The 12,148-nt window shown below is 43.2% G+C and overlaps 2 protein-coding genes across 9 annotated transcripts in view; both read left to right on the top strand.

Moving 5' to 3' along the window:
- LOC310842696 (uncharacterized protein) overlaps positions 1–12,148 on the top strand; it is a 1,538,459-nt gene that overhangs the window by 670,007 nt on the left and 856,304 nt on the right. The gene's annotated exons all lie outside the window — the stretch shown is intronic.
- Positions 1–12,148, top strand: part of PCDH9 (protocadherin 9) — a 754,509-nt gene that overhangs the window by 498,929 nt on the left and 243,432 nt on the right. For 4 of the 8 annotated variants that reach the window (XM_083737782.1, XM_083737780.1, XM_083737781.1 and 1 more), the window contains one exon: positions 3,291–3,366. The exons of 1 other annotated variant lie outside the window; for it this stretch is intronic. In XM_083737782.1, the coding sequence (XP_083593908.1) occupies positions 3,291–3,366 (76 nt within the window). Of the gene's footprint in view, positions 1–3,164; positions 3,367–12,148 lie in introns of all 8 variants that reach the window. 3 more of the 8 variants (XM_083737779.1, XM_083737777.1, XM_083737776.1) reach the window with 1 other exon arrangement.

The raw sequence follows: 12,148 nt of genomic DNA, 5'->3' as shown, positions 1-12,148 counted from the left end.
AAAAAACACATTTCTGATTTGTCCAATAGATAGCAAAATGAAGGAACATTTTTTTATTTATTGTTATAGCTGTTTTTAATGTGTGCAATGCACTTTCACATACATAATCCCAGTTAATCCTCACCATTGTTCCTGTAAGGTTGGTTAGTATTCTTATCCCCATAGTGCAGATGTGATAAGACTAGGTTCCTACTTTAGGTGAGATTTGAACCAGGGTGCTCCAAGTTCATGGCTCGCACACTGACATGTGATGCTGTGTTTACCACATTTCTAATAGAAAAGCAAGGCAAGAGACTTAAAGGGATTGAGAGCCATTAAGGACGTCGTCTTAGTTCATAAACTCTGTCCAGTCCTACAATGTACACAATCTTCGTGCAAAGTGCATGACTGTGGGCTGGGCTGGTTTGTGGTGTGTGGGCAAATGGCTAAAGGTTCCCCATATCCCACGCATGAGTCTCAGTCTAGACTGGAGACCTGCACCGTTTCTGAAAAAAAAAAATCACTCAAGAGCAAACAACACAGTTAATGTCACATGTCATCTGGCCCTTGGTTCAGCAGGTGGACTAAAAATATTGTCCTCCATACACATGGAATATAAACTTGGTATTTTTTTAAAAAAGGAAAGGGCAGGGAAAGCATCTTAACAGAGTTATCCAACACCCACCCACTCCAATCCAATCCACCATGTTGGAATGGGTTTAGATGGCCAACTCTGCCCTGGCCAACTCTTGCCATCCTCTGCAACTAGAAGCCCTGCTGGTGAGGGGCAACCAAACATGTCTGCCCAAATGGTGGATAGGCAGAAGGTACGATCAGTAGTAGGCTGGGGGAACACCCCAAATGGGCATTTGGGATGATAACAGTGGCACATAGTGGCACATGGCACAGTATCCATTGGATCCTGAGCTGTTGCCCTTGTCTGAGTCCTGGCACAGTGAATGGATTCCCCCCCCACCACCCCGAGTCACCTTCCACCCTGACTAGCACAAGTGACAAGACAGTAGCTGTTTCAGTTTCCACACCAATCCATTAAGCCCTGCTAATGCTGGCCAGGGGTTAGGATTGCAGCCTTCAGGAGTTGGGAAGCCAAAAAGTGACACAAGTCAGTGTTCATAATATGGATATTGCTTCTCTGTACAAAGAAAGTAAGCCAAAGCTTGCTGCGTTTGTGCTGTTTCTTTGCCCCTTGTGATAAGTAAGTTAAATTTGATGCCATATATGTAAGTTTTTCTGACTAAGACTGAAATCCTTGATATTAAGGCCCACTGGGAGTTTCTTTCTTTTTCTTTTTAAAGCTGCCTTTCTGAACTACTAGAATATATCCCAGCAATGACACAATTTATTCTACATATCCTTTAATCCTTCCCATAGTGCCTGGAAAAAACCCAAAACCTAATTTATTCTATGTAATGCTAGTAGAGAATAAGAGGAGCACTTTTATTTGGTTTTTCAAGTAATCTGATCTATCTTGCGCTGTACATCGCAAAGTGGTTTACGTAGTTCTGTCTAGATAGATATCTCCTCTCCTCCAGCAGATTGCAGGCAAATTGCTGTTACATGTGTCTGTTGCGAAGAGTTTTTGAAATATTATGTATTGATGAAATGTTAACTATAAACTAATACTTCCTAGAAGCACATTTTCATGTTTAGATAACCCACATGCATACCTTTAGCCTTGCCATGTCACATTTCATCTTGCTACTCTAAGCTACTAACAATTTCAGAATTTTATTATTGTTGTTTAAAAATAAGGATACACTAGCAAAGTTGTGAGATACGGTTCTCAAATAAGTTGCACAGTATTTGTGCCAGGAAGGCCTGGGCTAAATGTTCCCTCCTTCTGACCCATTCCTATCTGCCCAGGCCATTTCCTTTGGTAGAACATGCCATGCAATTCAAGTTATCCCATTGTAAGAAGCTGGAAAGCTCACTACAGTGGTACCTCGCAAGACGAAATTAATTCGTTCTGCGAGTTTTTTCATCTTGCGAATTTTTCGTCTTGCGAAGCACGGATTCCCATAGGAATGCATTCAATTACGCAAGACGTTTTCGTCTTGCGAAGCAAGCCCATAGGGAAATTCGTCCTGTGAAGCAACTCAAAAAACGAAAAACTCTTTCGTCTTGTGAGTTTTTCGTCTTACGAGGCATTCGTCTTGCGAGGTACCACTGTACCAGATGACGTGCCGCTGAAAGAACGTGGCCAAAAAAGCAGGAAGTTTTCCACAAGGATGCCAGTTCTTGTATATAACCCAGACAGGTGTAGCCGGCAAGTAAAGTTGAATCGGGTTCAGATCCCGTACACTCGAATCTGTCTCATGTGGAGTCAGTCCATTCACTTTTTTTTTGCAAAGCCTGGTCTCCATTGACTGGTAGTGACTCCACAGGCTTTGTGGAAGGAGTCTTTCCACTACCAGCTGTTTTCTGGGGTCAAACAAGGTGCATTTTGAATGAAAAGCAGCTTCTCCTGTAGGGCAGAATTGGGATCCATGATGTAGGTTGTCTCCACCCAAGAAGTTAAAAAAAACTTTTGAGGTGCAAACCTGCCCCTGTTCCATTTCCTGCCTTAGCCACTGGTAGGAGGTTTCTTGGGAGGGGTTTCCACCCTTCTTTTGGTTTCCCCCCATTTGTCTTTGTTTCCTGGATCCCCTTTACGCTCCCTAGCTGCCATCCGTAGCAGGTTTTCCTGGTCTGCCTCCCTCACTCCCTCTCGGGACATAGCTGTCAACTTTTCCCTTTTCTTGCAAGGAATCCTATTCGGAATAAGGGAATTTCCCTTTTAAAAAGGGAAACGGCAGCTATGCTCTTGGATCTGTTTTTCTAGGCTTCTTTTTCTGACCTGCAGCCCTTGGGAGGTCTCTGGGCTTCTGGGCTTGGGAGGGGAGCCTATGGAACGGCTCTGTTCCTTCCGCACTGGCTGCATATGAGCAGGTACTGTCCAGCCAAGGGAGGAGACAGGTACTGTCGAAACTGTTAAGACCAGGTGGAGTCAATAAGTGAAGTTGCCCATGACGACCTGCTTTCTTTCCTTTCCTGGGTTGCAGTAAAGAGGTGATGGTTGGGGAGGGGGGGGGATGACAAAAAGACAATAAGTTATATTTTAAAAGAGAGTTCCAGTAGGTAAAAGAAGAGCACTAATCCAGCGTGTCCTGTGCTCTTCTTTGTAGTCCCAGCGCCGTGTTACGTTTCACCTCCCCGATGGCTCCCAGGAAAGCTGCAGTGACAGTGGTCTAGGAGATCATGAGCCTGTGGGTAGTGGTACCCTGATCTCACACCCTCTCCCTCTGGTTCAGCCGCAGGACGAATTCTACGACCAGGCCTCACCGGACAAGAGGACCGAAGCGGATGGCAACTCCGATCCCAACTCTGGTGAGTTGCATTTTCAAGCCTTCCCTGCCCACCCATCCCAACATGGTTTTTTTGTTTTGCTTTTTCTATATAGGTAGGCCTGCATTGTATTGTTTTCGTGTGTGTCCTCCGTATCTGTGGCGGCATATAAAATGGCACGGAGCATAAGGTATAACGATGATGGCTTGCGCTTCTCAGAGAAATAGGTGGAGTCGCTGCAAAACAAGCAGACATCTAGGAAAGGCAGAGGGAAAGGTGCAGCAACTGTATTTTCATTATTATTGTATCCAGACACAATTATTTTCTGTGGTGTGGTTACTGAAGATCCTTTCACTAGCAACGGTAACACATGCATTTTCTCTCTTTTTAGATTTTCCCCAGCCTAAGAATATGACACGTGGTTCATAATATAGGAAGCAGACTAATTTTAAAGCAAATAGTTTTTCTGATTCCAATCAAAAGCTATGTACTTAGATTAGTAGTGTAAAAAATATAAGTAACTAAAGGGCAATCACTTTACAGTGGTGTTTCCTAAAGGCATTGACATTATTATTGTTACAATTAATTTGCTAATTGCCTTTTAAGACACCATATCCAGGTGATTTACATAAAGCAATTAAAACAATTAAAAATACAAAGATAACCAATAGATTTAAAACAAATGGATACTTGTGGAAAAGACCCATCTATCCAGCTGGGAAAGCCTGTTGTAACAAAAATGTCTTCAGCCATTTCCAGAAAGTGCAGTCTTGGATCTCGACAGGACTGCTATTCCACAGAACAGGGGCAGCCACACTAAAAGCCCTGCTCTCAGTTAGTGCAGAGCAGGCTTAGATATCTTTGGAACTTGCAGGAGAGACTCCTGCAGACCGCCGCTGGGTGTAGAAGGGATAAAGCGCTCTCTAAAGAAACCTAGTCTTGAGCTTTATAGGGACATGTATGTTAGTATCAGCACCTTGAGCTTGGCCTGGTAACATTGGCCTTGATAATATAGAATTGCACATGGCCTGGAATGTGAATAAATAAAATATGCATGTACAAGAGCTCGTATGTGTACTCACTATACATTACTTATTTCCTATATGGCTTCACCTTTTCCTGCTGTTGCACTAGGGAAGAGTTTACTGAAGAGTTTACAAGTTTCCAAAGTAGCATTTTGTGTGGCATGGGGGGGGGGGGGCTACTGTTGTAAGAAGCTGCTTCTTTACTGCAGACATAAAAGCTCCAAAGCTCTTTGATGTTATAGATTTGGCTATCGATTTCAAATGCTCTGGCAGACGTGGAGGTCTGGTTCCTGAGAACAATTGTGGTTTTTGAAACTGTGAAATAATGCACCTAGACACATGGTGAGCATATGGAGAATTAAGATCAATAAGGTGAAAACCTAAGTCTGCAGTCCTAAGCAGACTTACTAAGGAGTAACTGTTGTTCAACTCAGTGGGATTTACATATGATAAACATGTTAATATCCTGCTCCTGAATTCTTGTAGTGTTGTTAAATGGCTTGATAAGACAATTGTTCCTGCAGAATTAGGGCTGGATTTACCATAGGTTTGATGAGGCCCTAAACTATTGAAGGTAATGGGGCCCTTTATACGTCCAGCTGTCCTTTGTCAACAACAAATTGCCGCTGTTTTTTGTGTTGAATATATGCTATATGCAGGGCCCACTAATTACACCATAGGAACCTACACAACACAAAACACTGTTGCTGTATGTAGCTTTTATTTTATTTTATTTGTTTTTATCTTATATTTTAGAAATGTACATCCAGTTTTTTTTCTTTAATTTTTTGGGGGGCCCCAAGAGAGTGAGGCCCTAAGCTATAGTTTGTTTATCTTATAGGCAAATCCGGCACTGTGCAGAATGTGGTCAAGAGTGGGGGATTTTATTTTTCCAATAGGTGGATAACTTGTGGCCCTCAGGATGTTGTCAGACCTCTCTGTCTACTGGGGCTGATAGGAGCTGGGGTCCAACCTGGAGGGGCATAGGTTCCCCACCCTTTGCATGGACAGGCAATGGAGTCCCCCCAACCCCAGGCAACCCCCGAGCAGAATAATGACTCAAGACAACGTGCTATGGGATTAAAATTGGCCACAACTTTATTAAGTTTCAGGTGTAGGGAGACCTTGGCTCAGGCATTGGGCATTTATTCTTCCCAGTCCCCAGCCGGGGATCTGGGAGACTTCAGGGGTATCCAGAATGTTGGGTTGGGCTGGCTCTGAAGAGCATATGTTCAAGCAGAGAGCCTGCCCCCCATTTTGCCACCATTGGAGGGGAGAGCAATGACAACCTCTCAGCGTATGGCCAATGCCTCCCCTCAAGACCCCTTTATCGGGGAACCCTGGGATCACAACTGCAAGGGGGGCATGGGTCACCGCTCTGCCCCCCCCCTATTTAGGTAGATAGACTAAACGATTCTGCCCAAGGCCTGAAACCGCCAAGGTTGTGATGTTTTGCTGCGGGAAAAGCAAAACCTGCCAATGCAGGAAAATTCCTTTCCGGCCCTTCAACAGCGACCCTGACGTAGCAGCACCTGCGTAGCTGTGGAGAAGAGGTTAACCTGCAAAAGAAGACTTAACTGAGGGAGGGGAGGGTGGGAGAAGCTCTGGAGCCGACTGCTGCTTCGCAGGTAAGATTCACCTTCTGTTGTGTGGGCAGGATGGTCCCTCCCCTTACCTGGCCAATCCCCTGGCAACGCCTCCCCAGGCGGGATTGGGCGATTGGCTGAGGTAGGCGGAGACCTCCAGGTATCCAGCCTGGGGAGGATGAAGCCAGCCTGAACTACCAGGAGTCACACTGGGATTTGGGGGGCTGCACGCGGCCACGCAAAAGGCACCCCCATTTGATGTGGGGAGCGGTCATTGTGCAAATTGGCACACGGTGTACAAAAAGGGGCAGCAGCCTTGTGCTAGCAGAAATAAAATCTCTCTTCCCTGTGCCTACCCCCCAGATGCTTCAAGGAAGGGAAAGCTGTGGGTTTTGCAGCTAAAATAAGAGGGCTTCCATTTCAGGTTGAGAGAGAAGAGGATAAGTTGGAGGAGGTACTGTATGATATGGCAAGAACACGTTGGGAAATCTAATGTCTAAACTAGGGTGGAACTCGAGGGTGTGTTTAGTTATGACTATTTTACGTGTATTAATTACCAGAAAACAGAATTTTAAACATTATTTTTATCAAAAGATTGTATGTATACACACCATCACTGCAGCAGACTCCAGAATGTCTCATTCATTCATTCATTCATTCATTTTGGCCATATGTTTGCTTGGCCTCTGACCAGAGTGGTAAAAGCTGGATAATGGCCCACAAACAGTTTCTTTCTTTCTGAGTTACAATTCCACCCTTGGTCTAAACCACCTCTGGATGTTATTAGAATAATAACCCAAGAAAGTGGAAGCAACACTTTCTAAATGGTGGTAACCTTATTTAAATGCAAGTAATTAAATTGCCAGAATGTCAATAAAGTCTATGGATTCCCAGGCAAACCCTATTATCTCTTTAAGCAACTTAGATGGAACAATCCAGTATTTGTGTTTTTATGTACTAGAGGTGACGGTTGAAGTGACAAAAAGACAGTCTTGCAGCGGTGTTACCTGTGTAGACTTTCCCTTTAGCCTTGATGGCACAGAGTTGAGTACTGGCTTTAACACTGTGTGACAAAGCGTGTTCTCCTTCATGGAGAACACGTGTTGCGGTGGGGTCTGCTGAGCCACCCCTCTGTTACCAGGCAGGGTCTCTAAAGATGGCCTGGGGCAGTGATTGGTTCACTGGGATGCTGGGGTAAAAGTTATGTTGCAATTTTGGTGGGAGGGGTAAAATGTTTAAATACTCTGCATGCAGCCTGGAGCTTTCTCTTTGCTGTGTGCAACGGATCACCCGCCCACCCGCCCTTGAGTAAGGGGTTGTTGCATTGACCTTGCTATGCCTGTCATGGGGTCGTCTGCCATTGGGGCAGGGGCCTGGTAGGAATTTTGTCCATCTGGCTGATTGGCTGGGCCATTTGGTTTTTGCCTACTGCGTAGCAAATCGTCACAACTTGTAAGGTTGCGGTTAGGCATTGGTTATAAATTGGTGGAGGAGGGGTTATGATAGGCTGGGCCTGCCCCTCCATGGTTGCTGCGGAAAGGGAATTCCGTTAAAGGAATCCTGGGGCTTGCCATCTTTTCGTCCAATCCCTGGAATGGGACTAGGGCCGGCAAGCCTTCGGGGAGCAGGCGGGTGAGAGTTGAGGGTCTGTGTCTCAGCTCCAATTCTTCCCCGACTTGCTTTCCCCCGCACTGTCTTTCGGTGGTGCCCGGAAGTCAGTTCTGTCCCCAGGCGGGGGGACAGATAGTCTTAACCAATGCCTAAACAACCACTCACGGTTTTGTATTTAAATAAAGTTGTGGCCAAAATTATGCCAAAAACCTTAAACAAAAATTAAGTGTGCGTTGTGAGTTATTTGGGGGGTGGCTTGGGGACCTCGACACGCAAATCCAGAAATAAATTTGAGTCCTCAGCAAGGAATGGTCCCAATTGCTGTAGTCCTTTTCTGAAGATACTGCATGTGTGAGTACTTCTGCATTAGAGAAAAAATTCCAAATGTGTCATGTAAAATGAATTAGAACATGTAATATTAATCACAAATGATGGACTCTTTGCTAATATAGTTTTGCTAAAAGACTAATCTGAACAGACAGATGCTTTTGACTCACATAAGGATTAGGGAATGGGAGACGTCTAGGCTTTAGGTGTGCTATCTTACTACACAGTGATATCTCAGAAGCAGTACCCACAGGGTGGGGAAGGGCACTATGATTTGTGGATTTTAATGTATATTTAATCTTTGTTGGAAGCCGCCCAGAATGGCTGGGCAAACCCAGCCAGATGGGCGGGGTACAATAAATTATTATTATTATTATTATTATTATTATTATTATTATTATTATTATTATTATTCCTACCATGTTAGCCCTCTAATCTATGTTGACTTCACCATTTTTTTACAATCTGCCACTCAAACTAACTAGAGATTACAGATCACATATTTTGTATCAACGAAAGGTCCAGCGCCGAGGGCCTTCTGGTGGTTCCCTCATTGCGAGAAGCAAAGCTACAGGGAACCAGGCAGAGGGCCTTCTCGGTAGTGGCGCCCACCCTGTGGAACGCCCTTCCAGCAGATGTCAAAGCGATAAACAACTACCTGACATTCAGAAGACATCTTAAGGCAACCCTGTTCAGGGAAGTTTTTAACGTGTGATTTTACTGTATTTTTGGTTTTTATGGAAGCCGCCCAGAGTGGCTGGGGAGGCCCAGCCAGATGGGCGGGGTATAAATAATAAATTATTATTATTATTATTATAACACATCCATGATGCCTCAATAATTTCCATGCCACCATGTCCTTAAAATAAGATGAAAATTAGTGTAACTGTACTCACATTGGTGCTAATATCAGCACAGAAAAAAATGTATGCTGAGGAGCTGGAATAAATTTGAAATTCTGAAATTTCAAATAATTGAATGCAATGTGCTCTTGAAGCAGGACAAAAATTGAAGTTTCATGAATATGCAAGAGGGAGATACTGATTTCATTCATTCATTTATTTTTAAATAGCTGGAATTTGGTTCGTTCTTTTCAATTTCTGAAATGGCATTAGCAAGTCCCCAGCTTGCTGTAAAGGTTCTTCCCTCTTTCTTGAACTCATTTGTGTCAGGAAAGAGTTTCTTTCATCTGACAAAATGGATTCTGGTCCACCAAAATGTATGTCTCTGTGTTGCCCTGATACGGTGATGTTGTTATCTGATGGTATAACCCCTCTGGAATATAATCCAAAGGTCAAAGACCTGCCCGCTTGCTTCTCCCTCTTACTCTATTAAATGCTACTTATACATTTAAGTGGCATTTAACAAAGTACAATGGTTTGTTCTTCAATATATGGAACGATATTTTAATGCTGTGAACTGAGAAGCTTTAAATGGGAAAAGCTATCCAACTTCCACCCTTTTTCTTTTTGTTATTTTCCTGTGCGCTCATTTTTTTGTTTGTTATAGGCAAATTCTATTTCCCCCCTATCTAACAAGCAATCACTCTGCACATTTTCTGTGGCAGATGCTTCAAGGTTTATGTAGGTGTGAGTGTATGTTTTAAGTTGGTATGGAAAAAAATGTTTTCATTTCAGAAACAAAGAACAGGGGCATTACTTTTTATATAAATTTGTTTGTAGCTTTGCAAACATTAAATGCACAGCCGAACTAGCCGTGCTGCCTGCCTTTTAAATGCCAATTCTAATACAATCTCACTTTCATGTATTGTGCTGCGGATGTTCTCCCTTGATTTGAGTGTTTTGCCCCATGGTGAGAACAATTTGGGCCATTTGTTTCCAGGTTCACATGAATCATTGGTTAATAGCTGCGTAGCATCTAGTAGTCGATGCTCCCTGATATTGGTATTTTGCTGCTGATACCAAGTTTAGTATTTAGGTTTCAAAAGCCTACTGTGTTCTAGAATGAGTTAAATGTTCTCCAGGCTTAATGAACCAGTGCGCCAGAGATACATTGTTATATTTTCCAAGTGTTGCCAGCCTGCAAAGAGACAAGAGAGTTATACAATTACCCTAGCCTAATGAAAAGGCATGCACAGTAAGAGAAAATTCATCCAGCTAATCTTAAAGCCAGCAATCATTCATGCTGGGTGAGAGTGCGAGAGCGATTTTCAGCATTAGCTTTATAATCACACACTGCTATCCTGTTTATTAAGATACAGTTCATACTTACCTCAGTTTCTGGAATAATTACATATGACTGTACTCTTGTGATAACATCCTTGGTGGTAACTACTTGGCATAGTACTTAATCCTAATGTGATTGATGTGCAGGGAATCCTGATGGGAGTATAATTTATGCAATTCATGACATGAACTCTGCCACTCTGCTAGAGCAGAACATCACAGGTGAGGTGGGTGGTCCAAACAGAGCCCCAGATGCATATGGTGTAGTGGTTAAGAGCGGTGGACTCGTAATCTGGTGAACTGGGTTCGCTTCCCCCTCCTCCACATGCAGCTGCTGGGTGACCTTGGGCCAGTCACACTTCTCTGAAGCCTCTCAGCCCCACTCACCTCACAGAGTGTTTGTTGTGGGGGAGGAAGGGAAAGGAGAATGTTAGCCGCTTTGAGACTCCTTAGGGTAATGATAAAGCGGGATATCAAATCCAAACTCTTCCTCTTCTTTTCTTTTGCTTAAAAGATCAAAGATCACAAAAACCAGGGCATCATACATACAGGCCTCCTGATGGTTGTACTTGAAAAGCTGTTGTTGTTTATATTTTTATTGTTTAATTTTATTAATTTATGTGGTAGGGGGACAATGATTTGCCACACACAGAGAGAGGGGGGGTTGACATGACACTCTTTCATCCCACTGAGTTTGCAACTAGGTGGGCTTGCCTTGAGACACCTCTATGGTTAGATGCTTTCATGCACTGTATCCCTTGATCTTCCCTCAACAGATGAAAACTGTTGAAAAGCTTAAACCTAACTCTGCAGTGGGCAATGATCACAAAAACAGCAGCAATTATCCTTTTATAAGTTGCTTGCAGTAAACACTGGTGTTTTGCTTTCTTTTGTGTTTTTTCATGCAGTTGTATATCCAAATATACAGTATGGGGCAGAGGGGTGGTTGACTTCATTTCAATTTAGGCCAGGCTCCATTTAGCCTCTGATCCATTCACCATCATAATCACAGCATAAACTATCTGCTAACGAGCTTGATATTTTTTATTTTTTGCATTTACACTTTGAATTAATTGCGGTCAGTTATCAATCATTACCATGAAAGTGACAGAGTTGCTATAAATGAAATCGTCTCCATTAATGAATGCGGACTAATATCAGATGTGGCAAAAGTTTCCCAATGTTTTTGTTGTGTATTTTTGTGCACTTCTTCACTGTATGAACAAGGCAAGAAGTGCAGCCAGCATGACAATATTCATTTCCCAGCTATTGTTTTCATAATTTTCTGGCTTAAAATGTGTAGTTGAGGGCCAACCAAGCGGATGAAAATCAGGCTGGATATTGTTTTTAGTAAAGTGGAGTTTCTTATTAAAGAGATCCTTGACCCTGGTCTTTGACGTCTGAAATTGCTTTTTAAGGGCCCATCCTATTCCTGTGACTGTAATCTGTTTTAACCGTTCTCAATTCTGAATTTTAATTTGTTGCATTTCTGCCCTGGACATTCTGGAAAAGGCTGGGTAATAAATAATATTATTATTACTCCCCCCCCCCCCCGGGGGGTTCAGAGACAGAGAGAGAGAGAGAGAGGGACCATCGTGTCCAGCTTCTAGGTGTACAGCTTATCATTTATGATCACAAAGATTTCCTCTTCTTCTTCTGCTGCTGCTTCATTTCCTTTGTATCTCTGCATTCTTCTACCTAGTCACTTAGCCACTGTTTGGCCCTCAGTCTTTATTGGTCTCAACTTCCCTACAGGTTTGCATTAAGAATTAAAGTTGTGCCAGACTTTTGTTTTGAATTAAATTTGGGTATTTGAGGGAGTTGCAGTGAAGCACAGATGCCTCCAAAAAGGATGCATGCAGAACTTTCTTAGAAATGTTGTGGGACTGGGCAGCAGCAGTGGGTGGTACTGACCATAGGAACTTAGCAAGGTGAGGAAGGGGACTTTCAATTCAAGCATTTTAAGGAAGAATTGCACTTTGAAAATGGGTTTCCAGCCTGACCTCACAGCTTATGTTTTACAACTGGGTGCTGCTTCTTTGTGTGAATCAATCTTTCGAGATGCTTTCTACGTGTAGCTGATGTCCAG

Source organism: Podarcis gaigeae, assembly GCF_964106915.1.
Source record: "Podarcis gaigeae genome assembly, chromosome: 4".
NCBI lineage: Eukaryota > Metazoa > Chordata > Lepidosauria > Squamata > Lacertidae > Podarcis > Podarcis gaigeae.
The sequence above is the reverse complement of the archived record's forward strand: the minus strand, read 5'-3'. Positions and strand labels throughout refer to the sequence as shown.